This window comes from Caretta caretta, chromosome 2 (genome assembly GCF_965140235.1).
Source record: "Caretta caretta isolate rCarCar2 chromosome 2, rCarCar1.hap1, whole genome shotgun sequence".
Classification (NCBI taxonomy): domain Eukaryota; kingdom Metazoa; phylum Chordata; order Testudines; family Cheloniidae; genus Caretta; species Caretta caretta.
In genome coordinates this window covers 153,574,070-153,593,729 of record NC_134207.1, presented here as the reverse complement: position 1 = coordinate 153,593,729, position 19,660 = coordinate 153,574,070, and the positions used below count along the sequence as shown (strand labels likewise).

At 44.5% G+C, this 19,660-nt stretch overlaps 1 protein-coding gene across 2 annotated transcripts in view; it reads left to right on the top strand.

Moving 5' to 3' along the window:
* The window catches only part of ELP2 (elongator acetyltransferase complex subunit 2), a 231,655-nt gene that overhangs the window by 118,009 nt on the left and 93,986 nt on the right, over window positions 1–19,660 (top strand). For both annotated transcript variants that reach the window (XM_048839455.2, XM_048839454.2), the window contains exons 4-5: window positions 1,203–1,359; window positions 3,582–3,659. In XM_048839455.2, coding sequence (XP_048695412.2) covers window positions 1,203–1,359; window positions 3,582–3,659 — 235 coding nt within the window. The remainder of the gene's footprint in view (window positions 1–1,202; window positions 1,360–3,581; window positions 3,660–19,660) is intronic.

Sequence of the window (19,660 nt, the reverse complement as noted above, 5' to 3'; positions counted from 1 at the left end):
TCAAGCATTTTTAATATGTTTGAATTGGTTTTCATGAAACTGTGTAATAGGCTAGATTAAGATAAGGTGCCAGGTGTTTCTGTGGGTGGATAACAAATGCTAGGCCTAACTAGTTACAGGATTGCAAGCTTTTTTTTTTTCGGTCCGTGGGTATCATGTGATTATGAAATGTATCAGTCATGGTATGTTTGTGTTTAATTTCATAAATTCTTTATGGCTTTTAAATTTTTTTTGGGGGGAAACAGTTTGAATTGCAGAAAATTGCAGCAAGCCTGTATTAAGAAGTTGTTGGACACTAAATACGCACTCAGGGCAAGTCTACGCTGCAGTGCTACATCAATGCAGCTGCACTGATGCTGTGCATCCGGTGAATATGCACTATGCCTACAGGAGAGCACTCTCCAGTCGGCATAATTACTCCACCTCAGCGAGAAGCGGAAGCTATGTTGGTGGGAGAGTGTCTCTCACCAACACAGCACTAGTGTGGACAGTGCGAAACTTGCGTTGCTTGGGGGTGTGTGTGTGGGAGCTTTTTCAGAACCCTTGAGTGACGTAAGTTAGATTGACTTAAGGGGTAGTGTAGATATGCCCTCAGCTATACTCATTGTTCCAAGTCTCCTTCAGTAATGTACTCCACATTCTTATAAGCCTTTTGGAAAAGAAACTTCCTTGATAAGTTCTGCATTTATCATTAAATAGCTTTTTCTAATTATCTCATTATGACAAGGGCTCTGTGTCTGTCACAGAGGTTGCGGAAGTCACAGATTCCATGACTTTCAGTGACCACTGTGACTTCTTCCCCCCCGATTTAGTCACAGGTATTTTTAGAAAAAGTCATGGACAGGTTATGGCCCATGAATTTTTGTTTATTGCCCGTGACCTGTCCATGGCTTTTACTAAAAATACCTGTGACTAAATTGTTGCCTTAATTATGACATCTGTAAGCTGTAAAATTTCCTTTTAAGAAATACATAAACATATACTGTAATCAAGTTACCTCTGTCATTTTTTTCAAGGCTGAATGTACTTACCTCGGCAAGCTAGCCCATATAAGTTGTTAGTTTTCATATTTAACTGTTATGGTGCTCTTCTAAACATTTCCAAGAATTTAAATGTCTACATGCCTGAAAGTTTCATGTTTTCTGTTAAATGTTTTATCTTTATTCTTTGTTTAATCTTATGTAACTTTCTGTCATGTTCAGCTTGTGAAATGCGTTCATCTTCAAGGCCATACAGAAGCTGTTTGTGCTGTGGATGCTGTCTACCAGACAGATGAGTCAAAAACAGAGTTACATCTTCTAATAGCTTCTGCCGCTTCTGACTCTACTGTCAGAATCTGGTCCAAACGAGGTTCAGAAGGTAACTTTCCTTACTGTTAATACTGTAGACACGACGGGATGGCTGAAAGACCAACTCTAAAAATGGATGAATGTATACATGTTCAAGTGCCTCTATTACACTAAAGTCTCTGAATAATCTCTGCTAAAGACTGGGTGTCAGCTGGATTCTGTTTCTTCAGAACAGTCATTCAGTCAGACCTCTACAAATTCATTGAAAGCCAGGGGATTGCACTGTTGTAACTGAAGATCTTATTTGCTCTGCAGAACTATTGGCATTGATGTAAAATAGAATTCACCCTGGGTCTAGGCTGAATTTGCAAGGATGGCAGTTAGAAAAAACACCTTTCTCATATCCTGCAGGGTGAAGTGTTTGGCATCCACTTTTCCTTGTTGTATGAAGGCACACTAATAATTTTGGCAGCATGCAGGGGCTAGGACTGCACCTTTTTTTGGGGTTCTCCAGTGTTCTTTGCCTTTGAGTCCATGCAGGGGGCAGACCAAGGATCTCTGCTTGTGGCAGGGCTTTGGGGATTCTTTTCAAGCCTCAAAAGAAAAATGAGGTAAATGCAATTTTCCTGACTTGAAACAAAACAAGCAACCCCCCATTCCCCACTCAAACAAACAAACAGAGATTCCTGGGCTCCTTTTAACCAGGGATTCTAGGAGTCATCTCTTCATGAACTGCTTCTTACCAACGGGGGATATCTTGCACCTAGGCAATGCCTGAGGGGAGCAAGAAGCACCTTTCTGCTTCTCCATACTGCAGCTGGGGCCACATGGACCAGAAGGCCTCAGGTGCAGGATCTCCTTGGACACAGCAGAGAATGACCAGGAGGCACAGGGAAAGCTAGGTGTTTGTTCTGTCCTCCCAAGCCTTCAGAAGGAGGAAGGTAGCATTCTGGGCCAGCTCGAAGACAAGGTCTGCATTGAGCTGCTTGATTGGTTGGCTGCTCTCTCCTCTGCATTGGGAATGATGGGTTGCTTACCTTAGGATGAGTAGCCTGATTTTACAGACAGCGTAGCAGACTAGTGTAGCTAAATGTCTGAGATTTTGGTTTTCCATATTAGAGATCTATCTTCTATTCCCAGCTTATGTAGCCTTTCAGTGACACCTTGCTTAATAATAATGATTGTGAAGGGTACAGAATTGTTAGCGGCAATCGGTAGAAGAGTGAGTCTAGAACTTGTAATTTCCTGATTCCCAGTTGTGGGGTTTTGTTTTGTAATGTAGAGCCTAGAGGTCCCCATCGGAGATCAGGGCCCCATTGTAATAAGCATTGTGTGCACACAGAACAAAAAGTCAATCTCTGCCCTAAGAACTTAGTCTTACTAGACAAGCTAAACAAATAATAATAGATAACATACAAGCAAAATGTTGAGGTACAAAACTTGATGGTTATTTGGTGGTAGTTTCTAGTTTTCTCAAACTAGTCACCTTCTCCGTGCCCCATGTACATCCACCCCAGGCAACCTGCACCACTATTTCTCATCCAAAGAGATCTCCCTTTAACCTGACCACCTCAGAGAAATAACTTCTTCCCTAGACTAAATGAGCAGGGAACTGCCTAAGCAGAACTCCCCACCCCAGAAAACAACCCCCCCATCTTCCTGCGCAAACATTCTAAATTCTCTACATGTCTTTCCCCGCATTGCCACACTCTAGCAGCAGCAGGGCTGAGCATCTGTTCCTAATCTTGCCCCTGATATATGGGGGAGCTCTTCCCTCAGTGTTGCCTTTAGTTTAGGGTGCTGAGCCATTTGGACCACTGCTGGGTCTGTAGGGTGGTGGTGGGGAGCTGCGGCTCATCTCTCTCTTCCTCCTGCCGCTGCAGCTGCTCTGGTAGAAGACAGGCTAAATTTCTGCCCCAGTGCAGTGAATGCATGCTGCAGTGATGGGGCCCATCCAGAGAGGGATTTAGAACATGCATTGCTGTTGTTGTGCTGCTAAAATTAAACTGTACAATATAAGATGCTGTGGGAAATAACTTTTAATAGCTTATAATTCAGATCTCAATGGATTTTACTGGGGCCAGCAAAAGGCACCTCCCTGATTCCATGGAGGTCCCCTGCCAAAGATCAAATGTTTCCTGCAACCAATGGAGGTAACAGCTTCAAAGTGGGGTGCATGATTTTTTTTGTAATGGAAAGTGTTAACCAACCAAAACATAAGTGTGCTGCCCTCTCCCCCTACAGCATTAATTTGGTAGAGTGAGTTCAGCATTCTTTACTCTCAATTTTCAGCTAACTGCCTTCAGACCCTGGAATTTGGAAATGGATTTGTTATGGATGTCAGCTTATCCTTCTTACCTGGCAGTGATGGTAAGTACAGCCACATATCCTGAACGCTTAGTCCTGGAGAAATGACAGATTTTTTAAAACAGTGGTTGATGTGCCTTGAAAAACAGTGTTTTCATTTAGCTAATTTCAGATACACATAATATATGAATAATCATATCTAAATTAAAAAGAAACCACCCTGAGCTTCACGTCTGAATAGATTTAATTTGGACGTTAGTAGTAAGAACAAAGTTGCTTAGTTGTAGTGCTTCCAAAACAGTCTTGATAGAGCATGTATTATATGTCAATTTAGTTGCAATGTGAGGCAGAAGTCAGTTATAGATTCATAAAGTTAGGTCAAGATATAAGCACCCCAGCAATGGTAGGATGGAGTTAAGCTCCTTTGGAAGGGAGGAACAGTACCTGTTGCACCCTGAAGCAATTGTATAAATTTCATAAATTTTTTTTTAAAGACCAAAATGACCATTTAAATCATTTAACCTCCTGCCTAACACAGGCCATAGAACATCACCCAATACTTTGTGTCATGTTCTATTATTATTATTAACTATTATCTGATATTTGTGTTATAGTAGCTTCTAGGAGTCCCATTGTGCTAGGCACTGTATACAGAGTCTGAGACAATCTTGGCCTCAAAGTTTACAATCTAAGTAGACAAGACAGAAACAGATTGTGTGACAGAGATATAACACAAACAGTGAACATTGTGATTGTCTGCAAATATCATGTGAGTTCATGATTTTTTTGGGGGGGTGGGTTTTGTTGTGATTAGAGTAGCTAAACAGACATAGGAAGGGATAAAGGATGTTGCAGGAAGTGGGGTAAGGCAATCAGAAAGGAAGATGAGGCGGGCAAGGGGATAGCGTAAGGGAGAAGTGGGACAAGAGCAGAGCTATATGAGTGTGGGGTGCAGTGAGATGAAGAGGGTGGGAGGGAGGGAATTGAATTCAACTGCCAAATTAATGCAAAAGAGAGAGTGTCCAGAGTAAAAATTGTGGGAAGCAGGTGTAGGAAGTAGCACTGACAACATCATCAGTGTCTGATGGTCCCTGCTGCAGCTGCTTGACTCTGCCTCTGCTGGCTGAGTCTCCTGGTGGGTCCTTTCATGAGTTTGTCTATCCCAAGATCTTGTGAATGGGAGGAGGCTGGATGGAGCCTAGTGTTTGTGGAATAGGTTTTTCCCTGTGCATAGTTGTATGCCCAGTGATATTGGGGGCGGAATGTGTTATGAGCAGGACATGGGTGGTCTGGCCTAGCAAGTAGAACCAGGCTTAATGGTTGGAGACAGGAGTCAAGCCAAGGGTCAGAACTGAAGTCAGGAGACAAGACAGAGTCAGGAGTCAGACAAGCCAGGGATCAGAGCCAGAGTTGGGAGTCAGGAGTTGGAGCAACCTGAGATGCATTTTCTATTGCTATGCCTGGCAGGGATCTGTTTTGTTGCACAGATGCTTCCTGGAACTCCTCCTGGGCTGAAATACAGTGCATGGTCTAGCCATGAGGGAAACTGTCAGCCTGGCCTTCCGAGGTGGTACTTCCTGTGGTATTTATCTCCACAGGATTTGTGTGGTAATGCATGACACCCTACTATAGCTGCCAGGTAACAGCATGGAGGCATTAGCCATCCCACAGACCTGGGTTCCAGTCCTATCCCTGCAGAACCTCACATCGCACCCCCTTCTGGGGTGCACATATGGCATTGCTGGACCAAGGTGTTTTTATGAAAGGTGAGGTGCATGGAGGTCAGGTGGTTCCCAGGACCATTTTTGAGGGCCATAGTCTTTCCAGTCAATGAGATACCATAGTTTGCTCCAATTTGTCTTGGAGTCAAGCACTTCATGGACTACATACTCTCTGTAGTCCGGGACATGTACCGGTGGGGGAGGAGGTTAGGTTTAGGGAGAATGGATCTCCATGTAGGGTTTCAGGAGCGACACGTGGAAGACAGGGTGTAACTCGAGAGATCTAGACAGGCAGAGTTTGAAGGTAACTGTGTTGATTTGTTAACTGATTTGGTATGGCCTGAGGAACTGGTGATCGAGTTTGTAGGATGGCCTGTCTGCGCAGAGTTGTTCTGTGGAAATCTGCACCTCTTGCATACTGAAAAAGTTGGCTACTGACAGTCCGATATCACTGTGGGCTTTCTTTGCTTCCTCAAGGTAGCCTCTTACCACTTCTTGGACCTGGTGAATCTGTTGAATCCAGTCAGTGACTGTTGGGTTTGGGGAAGCTGTAGGTAATGGTGGGTGGATCCGAGGGTGAAAACATGTTGTATATCCAAATTCCGCATAGGACAGGAGTGTGGACCTGTAGCTCTTGTGATAATTGACAAAACATTGTGGGTAGTGTACTAATATTTGGTTTACCCTCTCTGATTGGCTATCTGTCTATGGGTGGTACACTAAAGAGATGTAAGTGTGGGCTCCAAGTAGCTGGAGGGCCTTGCGCTGGGAGTGTGATATGAACTGTGGGACTCAATCTGAAATAACCTAGTCCAAGAGCCCCTGGAGGTAGACGATATATTTCACTAGGAGCTGAGCTGTTTCTTTGGAGAAAGGTAGGTGAATGTAGAGGATGAAATGTGTCATCTTGGTAAATTGGTCCACAACAGTTGTGATTACTGTGTGGCCACTGGACTCAGGGAGTTGCACAATAAAATCCAGGGTGATGACTATCCAGGGCCTGGGCAGGAGAATGCTCAAGAGTTTGTACCCTGGTATGTTGATACTTGCATACAAGTCACAGGACTTGACTTAAGCATGTATCACAGCTTGTGTTCGGCATTACCAGAAGAAACAGGAGGGTTAGTGATAAGTTATAAGGTAACTGAAATACCCTGCTAGGGGAGTGTGGGTGTCCCAAATGTGTCACCTCTGTTGTGGGAAGCTCTAGAGGGATGTGTGTCCAGTCACATATATTATCCCACCCCACGTGTCATGATGTCCCTTGTCCTTAGCTCTTTGGGAAAGATCACTTTCCTTGAAGCCGAATGGATTAGGGTTAGATCTTGGTGAATGGCAGCATTCAGTAAATTATGAGGCTTGAGAATGGAAGGCAGCTTCTAGCTAGGTATTTCTGGGGCTACATAATAATTCCCCCTTTTGGAATAGTTCATTGACCTTACCATTTTTGGCCCCTGGGCGGTAGGTGATGGTGAAGTTGAAGTGGGAGAAGAATACAAGTCATCTGAGTTGCCTCTGGTTCAGTACTCTGGTTTCGTGTAGATATTCAAGGTTTATGAGGTCCGTATAGACCTGTACTAGATGTTGCATTCCTTGGAGGTAGTGATGCCACTCCTCAAAAGTGGCTTAGATTGCCAGGAGTTCCTTGTCCAAGATCTCATAATTTTGCTCATTGGTGGTGAGTTTCCAGGACAAGTAGGTATACAGATGTAATGACTCTTTGAGATGATATGTGTGACAGAGCACTGCCCTGATTGTCATGTTGGATGCATCAGCTTCCATGATAAAGGCTTGTGTGGGGTCTGGGTGTACCAGGACAGGAGCAGTGGTGAAGATGAGTTTGTCATTTGAATGCTTGCTGGGGTTTTGGAGGACCAAATAAATCTGGTATTTTTATAAATGAGGGTGGTCACAGGTGCTAATTGCCCTGAAAAGTCTGTGATGAAACACCAATAGTGAAGCCTAAGAAGCAGGTTTACTGAGGCCTTGGCCAATTGCAAATGGTCTCCACCTTTTTTTGATCCTTCCTGATACCTTCTGGGGATAGAATAAACTGTAGGAACTCCATGGAGGGTTGATCGAAAACACATTTTTCCAATTTTGCATAAGACTGTGTTGACTTTTCTTTTAGGTCGGCTCTAACGTGGTGAGTGTGCTTCTTGGGATTTCCTGAGGAGATGAGTATCTCATTGAGATAGATATTTCTGAGACATCTTGGACCAATATGTTGTCTTTAACAAAATACTGGGAGGTTGCAGGGCATTCTTCAGTTCAAACGGCATCGCTAAATGCTCAAAGTCACTGTAGTGGGTACAGAATGCAGTTTTCCATTCATCCCCTGCCCAAATACATACTAGTTTAGTAAATAGCCGAGCAGATCTAATGCAGTCTAACTGTTCAAGTATTAAAGGTAAGGAATATTGGTTCCTGATCTCCACTTGGTTCAAGGACCAATAGTCCACGGGATCAGAGCCCCAGTAGGAGATCGGCTCATAAGCCCTTGACCAGGTTCCCTTGGAGGTATGTGCACAGGATAGCCAATTCAGGCTTGAATAGTGCATGGATTTGACTATACGGAGCCTTCACCCAGGCTGCAGATTTGTGGGGCAGTTGTAGTTCCGGTGTGGAGGCAGGTGTCCATCTTCTCAAACGTCCATGCTGGGTTGGTCTGCCCAGGTCTGAAGACTTGTTGCTAGCCATCTGCAGGCAGACACATTGGCAGAATTCAGAGGGGAAGCTGATTTTTTTTTTATTGTTATTCCCATGATAGGGTGTGAGGATTGTGGAGAGCCAACAACATTTTATCAAGAATCAGTGGGGAAGTGATCTTGCCAAATGCAGCCTCTCTCTGTGTCCTTCGATGATGGCTTCCAAAGATGTGGTCTCTTTCACCACTGGGCCTGAGGACAGGAGGAACACTTCTTTGTATTAATGAGGTGAAGGGTGCAGTTTGCCTGTATCGGTGTTCGTAGGGCTCGAGCTATAATGTCATCTTTAAAGTAATTGGCAGCACCTGAATTATAAGGGCCCACTGTGGGGATATCTGTCAGATCTTGCCCAGAATGCATAGTTGTAATCATACCTTGAAGGTGTGGAGAGGACCTGTGTGGCTGAGGGCATATCTCAGTCGGGACTTGGGGGGTTGTCCTGGCGTATAACGTCTTGGTCATGCGTAGGCTGGCCCCTGACTGCCTCAGTTACTTTCAACTGCAGTAGCAGATGGACCGGGAAGCTCACTGGTTCCTCTAACCTGGATTTGTCAGCACATTGCATTCCCAAAGGTGATGCTGCCTTAGTTTTGATAGATTTCAATTAGTTCTTTTAACTAATGTTCTTGATTCGGTTCCTTTCTTCTTATATGTTGGAACCAAAGGCAAAGAAACTGCGGTTTAAGAGTTGTGCCTCTTACCCTGCTAATTTTCTTGCTTCTACTGGAGATATGTATTGTTTTGGTTTGTTTGAGGAAGGTCATTTACCTTGTTGCTTTATGTACAGCCCTGTTACTCTGAGGGCCAGAAAGGAGCATCAGAATCTACAAATGCAGGGAGACTGGCCTTAGTTCCAACTCCTAAGGAGACTAAAAAGGCTAGCCAACTTCCAGCTTACTCATCCACTTCCTTAATTAGAGCCAAACTGAAGGTGTTGTTCACTATGAATCCGACCAAGCATAAACTTTTGGCCTCACAGGCATATGCCTCTACTGAAAGAGCAAATTTCAGGGATCCAGTACTTCTGATTTTGCACACTCAAGTGCAAAAGCATCCCTATTAAGAGTCTGCACTTAAAAGTCAGAGCAACAGCAAAAGGGTTATTAAGGGCCAGTGTCCTCCTTCCCTGAATTGGTTCCAGGCTTGAGAACTCATCAGAAGCCTGATAAGACACCTGATGCTTTCTTAGAGCCATTGGTTCTTATTGGATCCATGATTACATTGGTGGCTTAGGTTCCTGGTAAACACTTGGAACACTGTTATTTAGTTACCCTCATGCAACACCAGATAATTTATCTTTGGTGATTTAGGGTAAAGGAAAGAAGTATAATGTGGTGGGTCTGGTTCCTCTTCCTTCTTCCCCTCCTCCAGAAAAGAAAAAGAAAAATGTAAGTCTAAACCATTTTCTTACCTACGCAGTCCTCTCTGGAGATATGAGAACCTCCCCGTAGAACCCGCTACTCGTTCGCTTTGGAAATGTGTGTCACAGTTTTGAGCTTTTTGCTTAACTAGGTTGTTCTTGTTGCCTTGGAAACTGCCTTAGATTGACACTGATCTGGAATCAGGCTACTACTGGCCTGATACCTTTCCTTGTCATTGCCCTCCCAGAAAATGGACCAGGGAACCTCTCATAACTGGCCATTCTCCTATAGTTTTTCACAAAGAAAGTGATCTTTCATATACTCCCAAATTTTCTCCCCAAAATGATAATGGAATTCCATCTTAACCAGTCCATAAACTTGCCAGTATTTTTTCCGAGGCCACACTGTCACTCAGGTGAAGTGAACTACACACATTGGATGCTAAGAGAGCATTAGCCTTTTGTTTGAATAGGACTAAGTAACACAGGAAATCATCTGGACTGTTTGTTCCTTATGGGGAAAAGAGGAAAGGTAGGTACTCACATTCCCACACCTAAGTGGTTTAGACTCTGTATTGAAAAGTTTTATAACACACATCTCTGTTCCTCTTCCAGAAGGGCTTACTTGACTAGGGCCAAAGTTGCTTCTGTGGTTTATCTTTGACGTAATCCAATATTAGAAATTTGTAGAGTTGCTACTTGGAGCTCAACTCATACTTTCACAAAACATTATTCCTTAGATCTGGCATTTCATAGAATCATAGAATATAAGGGTTGGAAGGGACCCCAGAAGGTCATCTAGTCCAACCCCCTGCTCGAAGCAGGACCAATTCCCAGTTAAATCATCCCAGCCAGGGCTTTGTCAAGCCTGACCTTAAAAACCTCTAAGGAAGGAGATTCTACCACCTCCCTAGGTAACGCATTCCAGTGTTTCACCACCCTCTTAGTGAAAAAGTTTTTCCTAATATCCAATCTAAACCTCCCCCACTGCAGCTTGAGACCATTACTCCTCGTTCTGTCATCTGCTACCATTGAGAACAGTCTAGAGCCATCCTCTTTGGAACCCCCTTTCAGGTAGTTGAAAGCAGTTATCAAATCCCCCCTCATTCTTTTCTTCTGCAGGCTAAACAATCCCAGCTCCCTCAGCCTCTCCTCATAACTCATGTGTTCCAGACCCCTAATCATTTTTGTTGCCCTTCGCTGGACTCTCTCCAATTTATCCACATCCTTCTTGAAGTGTGGGGCCCAAAACTGGACACAGTACTCCAGATGAGGCCTCACCAATGTCGAATAGAGGGGAACGATCACGTCCCTCGATCTGCTCGCTATGCCCCTACTTATACATCCCAAAATGCCCTTGGCCTTCTTGGCAACAAGGGCACACTGTTGACTCATATCCAGCTTCTCGTCCACTGTCACCCCTAGGTCCTTTTCCGCAGAACTGCTGCCTAGCCATTCGGTCCCTAGTCTGTAGCTGTGCATTGGGTTCTTCCGTCCTAAGTGCAGGACCCTGCACTTACCCTTATTGAACCTCATCAGATTTCTTTTGGCCCAATCCTCCAATTTGTCTAGGTCCCCCTGTATCCTATCCCTCCCCTCCAGCGTATCTACCACTCCTCCCAGTTTAGTATCATCCGCAAATTTGCTGAGAGTGCAATCCACACCATCCTCCAGATCATTTATGAAGATATTGAACAAAACCGGCCCCAGGACCGACCCTTGGGGCACTCCACTTGATACCGGCTGCCAACTAGACATGGAGCCATTGATAACTACCCGTTGAGCCCGACAATCTAGCCAGCTTTCTACCCACCTTATAGTGCATTCTTCCAGCCCATACTTCCTTAACTTGCTGACAGGAATACTGTGGGAGACCGTGTCAAAAGCTTTGCTAAAGTCAAGAAACAATACATCCACTGCTTTCCCTTCATCCACAGAACCAGTAATCTCATCATAAAAGGCGATTAGATTAGTCAGGCATGACCTTCCCTTGGTGAATCCATGCTGGCTGTTCCTGATCACTTTCCTCTCATACAAGTGCTTCAGGATTGATTTTTTGAGGACCTGCTCCATGATTTTTCCAGGGACTGAGGTGAGGCTGACTGGCCTGTAGTTCCCAGGATCATCCTCCTTCCCTTTTTCAAAGATTGGCACTACATTAGCCTTTTTCCAGTCATCCGGGACTTCCCCGGTTTGCCACGAGTTTTCAAAGATAATGGCCAATGGCTCTGCAATCACAGCCACCAATTCCTTCAGCACTCTCGGATGCAACTCGTCTGGCCCCATGGACTTGTGCACGTCCAGCTTTTCTAAATAGTCCCTAACCACCTCTATCTCCACAGAGGGCTGGCCATCTCTTCCCCATTTTGCGATGCCCAGTGCAGCAGTCTGGGAGCTGACCTTGTTAGTGAAAACAGAGGCAAAAAAAGCATTGAGTACATTAGCTTTTTCCACATCCTCTGTCACTAGGTTGCCTCTCTCATTCAGTAAGGGGCCCACACTTTCCTTGGCTTTCTTCTTGTTGCCAACATACCTGAAGAAACCCTTCTTGTTACTCTTAACATCTCTGGCTAGCTGCAGCTCTAGGTGCGATTTGGCCCTCCTGATATCATTCCTTCATGCCCGAGCAATATTTTTATACTCTTCCCTGGTCATATGTCCAACCTTCCACTTCTTGTAAGCCTCTTTTTTATGTTTAAGATCCGCTAGGATTTCACCATTAAGCCAAGCTGGTCGCCTGCCATATTTACTATTCTTTCGACTCATCGGGATGGTTTGTCCCTGTAACCTCAACAGGGATTCCTTGAAATACAGCCAGCTCTCCTGGACTCCTTTCCCCTTCAAGTTAGTCCCCCAGGGGATCCTGGCCATCCGTTCCCTGAGGGAGTCGAAGTCTGCTTTCCTGAAGTCTAGGGTTCGTATCCTGCTGCTTACCTTTCTTCCCTGCGTCAGGATCCTGAACTCAACCAACTCATGGTCACTGCCTCCCAGATTCCCATCCACTTTTGCTTCCCCCACTAATTCTACCCGGTTTGTGAGCAGCAGGTCAAGAAAAGCGCCCCCCCTAGTTGGCTCCTCTAGCACTTGCACCAGGAAATTGTCCCCTACGCTTTCCAAAAACTTCCTGGATTGTCTATGCACTGCTGTATTGCTCTCCCAGCAGATATCAGGAAAATTAAAGTCACCCATGAGAATCAGGGCATGCGATCTAGTAGCTTCAGTGAGCTGCCGGAAGAAAGCCTCATCTACCTCATCCCCCTGGTCCGGTGGTCTATAGCAGACTCCCACCACTACATCACTCTTGTTGCACACACTTCTAAACTTAATCCAGAGACACTCAGGTTTTTCTGCAGTTTCGTACCGGAGCTCACCATTTAGATTGGTGTATACAATTTGGTAATCTGTATTGCAATCAATTTAACTGCATCTCCTCATCCCACCTTCCAAAAAGAAGAGTGCTAGTTGTCAGTATTCAAGAATTGGAATTTGCAAAGGCTACTTGAAGAAATAAAGGTTACTCAGCCATACAGGGTTTTCATTGAGATGATTCTGCACTTTCACACTCCTCACCCACCTTTCCTTTTATCCTCATAGTCCTAATTTCAGCTTCAGACTTGAGGAATTAAGGCAGCTGGCAAAACCTCACCCCCACCCCCTGCCCATAATCCCGCCCTTAGTATGGGGACACAAAAGTGCTCCAGTGGGCACTGCCGCTAGTATGTTCAGCTGATCCAAGCTGTACCCCTGGCATAACCTGAGAGGGAATAGACCGAGTTCATCTTGAAGAACTCAAATGACAGTGAATCACCTATATATATATTTTCTTTTTTTAAAGGAAATTTCAGGCCCTCAAGATTGTGGAGGAGAGCATGAAAACTTGAGTATTGTACCCTAAAGACTTTAAAACAACAACAACAACCCAGAAACCACATAAAAAACCCTCAGTTTTATTTTTTAAAAATTCTTGTTTATTAAGCCAATCTCATAGTTTTTTAGGGCCTGACTCATGATTTTTGAAAACTTGAGGTTAGCGATATGAATGTTCTTCAACTGGCGGCCTCTATGTGTATTCCAGTCAAGGTGTGCATGTGTTCCATGCACCTGAGATTGGAAGATTTTTTCCTAGCCGTGTCCATAGATCCATGTCTGTGCCCTTCTTGTGCCTTGAACTGAGGGCAAATGGGGCAGATGCCCACTTCCCCAGTTCCTTTCTGCTGCCTGTAGTCCCTGGAGCTCAACTCATACTTTCACAAAACATTATTCCTTAGATCTGGCATTTAGATCGGTATGCAGAATTTGGTAATCGGTATTTCAGTCAATTTAACGGCATCTCCTCATCCCACCTTCCGAAAAGAAGAGTGCTTCCTCAGCGTTCACAGATTTAGCTGGAATTCCTGTTTAACAAGTTTGATATTAATAGTTTTCAGTTTAGATAGTGTCGTTCCAGTAGTACAGGGGCCTGGAGAAAACCCTGACCTACCCCAGCATCCCCGATACAGGGTTGCCCAGCATACCCAAGACCTCAATCTTTAAGATCTGCATAGCCTGCCTTCCTGGTCATCGACTTCCACGACACACATCTCTGTCTGCCTACTAAGTATAATATCTGATGGTTCTTTTCTTGGCAGACTTGTCAAGCCTGTGACTTCAGACTTAGAAGATTCCTGATGGACTTCATCTGAGTGGGGAAGGAAATAGACTTCTAGGATGGAGGTTGGCACAACTGATCAAGAGAGTTTTAAATTAGGAATTTGAGGGAGATGGTTGGGAGATGTCCAGGTAATCTCCACGCCAGATTTTAACATTGAGAGGGAAGAAAACAAAGTAAGAAAGGATACAGCCGTGGGTAGGAGAATGGTATCCACACTGCCCTTCCTCCTTATGTCCAATCTACTAGGTCCTACTGGTGGTAGAATGTCCGTGCCTAATTGGGTAAAGAATGTGAGCGAAGCCAAGCAGCAAAAATTAAGATGTTTGTACACCAGTGTGAGAAGCCTAGGGAACAAAATGGAGGAACTAGAGCTACTGGTGCAGGAAGTGAAACCAGATATTATAGGGATAACAGAAGCATGGTGGAATAGTAGTCATGACTGGAGTATGGGTATTGAAGGGTATGTGCTGTTTAGGAAAGACCGAAATAAAGGTAAAGGTGGTGGAGTAGCATTGTATATCAATGATGAGGTAGACTGTAAAGAAATAGGAAATGATGGAATGGATAAGACAGAGTCCGTCTGGGCAAAAATCACATTGGGGAAGAAAACTGTCCCCTGTGATAGTGCTTGGGATGTGCTATAGACTGCCGGGATCTAATTTGGATATGGATAGAGCCCTCTTTAATGTTTTTATTGAAGTAAATACTAATGGAAACTGCGTGATCATGGGAGACTTTAACTTCCCAGATATAGACTGGAGGACAAGTGCTAGTAATAATAATAGGGCTCAGATTTTCCTAGATGCGATAGCTGATGAATTCCTTCATCAAGTAGTTGCTGAACCAACAAGAGAGGATACCATTTTAGATTTGGTTTTGGTGAGTAGCGAGGACCTCATAGAAGAAATGGTTGTAGGGGACAATCTTGGTTCAAGTGATCCTGAACTAATTCAGTTCAAGCTGAATGGAAGGATAAACAAAAATAAATCTGCGACTAGGGTTTTTGATTTCAAAAGGGCTGACTTTCAAAAATTAAGGAAATTAGTTAGGGAAGTGGATTGGACTGAAGAATTTGTGGATCTAAAAGCAGAGCAGGCCTGGGATTACTTCAAGTCAAAGCGGCAGAAGCTATCGGAAGCCTGCATCCCAAGAAATGGGAAAAAAATCATAGATAGGAGTTGTAGACCAAGCTGGATGAGCAAGCATTTCAGAGAGGTGATTAAGAAAAAGCAGAAAGCATACAGGGAGTGGAAGATGGGAGGGATCAGCAAGGAAGGCTACCTTATTGAGGTCAGAACATGTAGGGATAAAGTGAGAAAGGCTAAAAGTCAAGTAAAGTTGGACCTTGCAAAGGGAATTAAAACCAATAGTAAAAGGTTCTATAGCCATATAAATAAAAAGAAAACAAAGAAAGAAGAAGTGGGACCGCTAAACAGTGAGGATGGAGTAGAGGTTAAGGATAATCTAGGCATGGCCCAATATCTAAACAAATACTTTGCCTCAATCTTTAATGAGGCTAATGAGGATCTTAGGGATAATAGTAGCATGACAAATGGGAATGAGGATATGGAGGTAGATATTACCAGTTCCGAGGTAGAAGCGAAACTCGAACAGCTTAATGGGGACTGAATCAGGGGCCCCAGATAATCTTCATCCAAGAATATTAAAGGAATTGGCACATGAAATTGCAAGCCCATTAGCAAGAATTTTTAATGAATCTGTAAACTCAGGGGTTGTACCGTATGACTAGAATATTGCTAACATAGTTCCTATTTTTAAGAAAGGGAAAAAAAGTGATCCGGGTAACTGCAGGCCTGTTGGTTTGACATCTGTAGTATGCAAGGTCTTGGAAAAAATTTTGAAGGAGAAAGTAGTTAAGGACATTGAGGTCAATGGTAAATGGGACAAAATACAACATGGTTTTACAAAAGGTAGATCGTGCCAAACCAACCTGATCTCCTTCTTTGAGAAAGTAACAGATTTTTTAGACAAAGGAAACGCAGTGGATCTAAATTTACCTAGATTTTACTAAGGTGTTTGATACCGTGCCACATGGGGAATTATTAGTTAAATTGGAAAAGATGGGGATCAATATGAAAATTGAAAGGTGGATAAGGAATTGGTTAAAGGGGACACTACAGCGGGTCATACTGAAAGGTGAACTGTCAGGCTGGAGGGAGGTTACCAGTGGAGTTCGGTTTTGGGACCAATCTTATTTAATCTTTTTATATCTGACCTTGGCACGAAAAGTGGGAGTGTGCTAATAAAGTTTGCGGATGACATGAAGCTGGGAGGTATTGCCAATTCAGAGAAGGACCGGGATATCGTACAGGAAGATCTGGATGACCTTGTAAACTGGAGTAATAGTAATAGGATGAAATTTAATAGTGAGAAGTGTAAGGTCATGCATTTAGGGATTAATAACAAGAATTTTAGTTATCAGCTGGGGACATATCAATTGGAAGTAACGAAGGAGGAGAAGGACCTTGGAGTACTGGTTGACCACAGGATGACTATGAGCCACCAATGTGATATTGCTGTGAAAAAAGCTAATGCGGTTTTGGGGTGCATCAGGCGAGGTATTTCCAGTAGAGATAAGGAGGTGTTAGTACAAGGCACTAGTGAGACCTCACCTGGAATTCTGTGTGCAGTTCTGGTCTCTCATGTTTAAGAAGGATGAATTCAGACTGGAACAGGTACAGATAAGGGCTACTAGGATGATCCGAGGAATGAAAACCTGTCTTCTGAAAGGAGACTCAAGGAGCTTGGCTTGTTTAGCCTAACCAAAAGAAAGCTGAGGGGAGATATGATTGCTCTCTATAAATATATCAGAGGGATAAATACCAGGGAGGGAGAGGAATTATTTAAGCTCAGCACCAATGTGGACACAAGAACAAATGGTTATAAACTGGCTATCAGGAAGTTTAGACTTGAAATTAGGCGAAAGTTTCTAACCATCAGAGGAGTGAAGTTCTGGAGCAGCCTTCCAAGAGAAGCAGTGGGGTCAAAAGACCTATCTGGCTTCAAGGTTAAGCTCAATAAGTTTATGAAGGAGATGGTATGATGGGATAACATGATTTTGGCAATTAATTGATCTTTAACTATTCATGGTAAATAGGCCCAATGGCCTGTGATGGGATGTTAGATTGGGTGGGATCTGAGTTACTACAGAGAATTCTTTCCTGGGTATCTGGCTGGTGAATCTTGACCACATGCTCAGGGTTCAGCTGATTGCCATATTTGGGGTCGGGAACGAATTTTCCTCCAGGGCAGATTGGAAGAGGCTCTGCGGTTTTTCACCTTGCTGTGTAGCATGAGGCACGGGTCACTTTCTGGAGGATTCTCTGCACCTTGAAGTCTTTAAACCATGATTTGAGAACTTCAATAGCTCAGACATAGGTGAGAGGTTTATCGCAGGAGCGGGTGGGTGAGATTCTGTGGCCTGCATTGTGCAGATGATCATAATTGTCCCTTCTGACCTTAATGTCTATGAGACTGCAGTCCAATCCTCACCCATGAGACCTCCCTGTGCATTGCACAGAGGCACCCGGTCTCAGGCTCAGGGACTGCTCAGCAGACTCTTCCAAATACAGCAGACATTAGGTGGCAGGAGCAAACGTTCACAAAAAATGTGAAAAATCTCCCTCCAAGTCTTCAAGTACAGGACTTCCTCTTTGACACCCTCAAAGTTGGCTGGGACTCCACTCCCTGGTCCACGTGGGTCAGGAGCTCACAAAAGGCATGGTTCTGGTTTCTTGACACTGAGAACCACAAATGTAACAAAGCCATCCACAGCCAAATGGATGGCACCGTTCTTGATACTGGTGAGGGAAAGAAGACAATGGACATTTCCTACACCGACTGTACCTATGCTCAAAGAAAAGGAATGATCAGTACTGAAAACAGCTAATCTGTGCAGGCCAAGAATCAGTAATACTATCAGATCTGGTCTAACCAAGGATGTCTCTGCAAGTTTGGTTAGCCACTGTCTGGTACCATTGACTAGCCAAGGAATAATGAGACCACCGATGCCAATAGCACTACCCACTGACAGAAGCCTCATTCTCCTTCAGTGAGTCCAGAATCAAGGAGAGGGCTTCACCAGCCTTATCAAGGTGGAAGATCAGCCCTGATAGCGTCTCCAGAATCTCATGGGCAACTTCCCACTCTCACAGGTAGGACTACCTGACTTGGGATTGATGGTATCCTCCTCCAGGAGGATCACCCCAAGGACCCAAATAAGGCCAGTGCAAGGGCTCATGGGATCTGTGTGAGATATCCCAAATATGCAAGGTCTCATTGGGAGTCAGGACAGGCTTCTTTACCTGGGGGAGAACCTCAATCTGCCCAGGAACACGCTGAGGAAGAGGAGCAATCCAAACATCCAGAACATGGATTCACCAAGGGAAGGTCATGCCTGACTAATATAATCCCCTTCTATGATGAGATTACTGGTTCTGTGGATGAAGGGAAAGAAATGGATGTATTGTTTCTTGACTTTAGCAAAGCTTTTGACACGGTCTCCCACAGTATTCTTGTCAGCAAGTTAAAGTAGTATGGGCTGGATGAATGCACTATAAGGTGGGTAGAAAGTTGGCTAGATTGTCGGGCTCAATGGGTAGTGATCAATAGCTCCATGTCTAGTTGGCAGCCGGTGTCAAGTGGAGTGCCCCAGGGATCGGTCCTGGGTCCGGTTTTGTTCAATATCTTCATAAATGATCTGGAGGATGGTGTGGATTGCACTCTCAGCAAATTTGCGGATGATACTAAACTGGGAGGAGTGGTAGATACGCTGGAGGGCAGGGATAGGAGACAGAGGGACCAAGACAAATTGGAGGATTGGGCCAAAAGAAATCTGATGAGGTTCAATAAGGATAAGTGCAGGGTCCTGCACTTAGGACGGAAGAACCCAATGCACAGCTACAGACTAGGGACCGAATGGCTAGGCAGCAGTTCTGCGGAAAAGGACCTAGGGGTGACAGTGGACGAGAAGCTGGATATGAGTCAGCAATGTGCCCTTGTTGCCAAGAAGGCCAAGGGCATTTTGGGATGTATAAGTAGGGGCATAGTGAGCAGATCGAGGGACGTGATCGTCCCCCTCTATTCGACATTGGTGAGGCCTCATCTGGAGTACTGTGTCCAGTTTTGGGCCCCACACTACAAGAAGGATGTGGATAAATTGGAAAGAGTCCAGCGAAGGGCAACAAAAATGATTAGGGGTCTGGAACACATGACTTCTGAGGAGAGGCTGAGGGAACTGGGATTGTGTAGTCTACGGAAGAGAAGAATGAGGGGGGATTTGATAGCTGCTTTCAACTACCTGACAGGTGGTTCCAGAGAGGATGGTTCTATACTATTCTCAGTGGTGGAAGAGGACAGGACAAGGAGTAATGGTCTCAAGTTGCAGTGGGGGAGGTTTAGGTTGGATATTAGGAAAAACTTTTTCACTAGGAGGGTGGTGAAACACTGGAATGCATTGCCTAGGGAGGTGGTGGAATCTCCTTCCTTAGAAGTTTTTAAGGTCAGGCTTGACAAAGCCCTGGCTGGGATGATTTAATTGGGTATGGGTCCTGCTTTTGAGCAGGGGGTTGGACTAGATGACCTCCTGAGGTCCCTTCCAACCC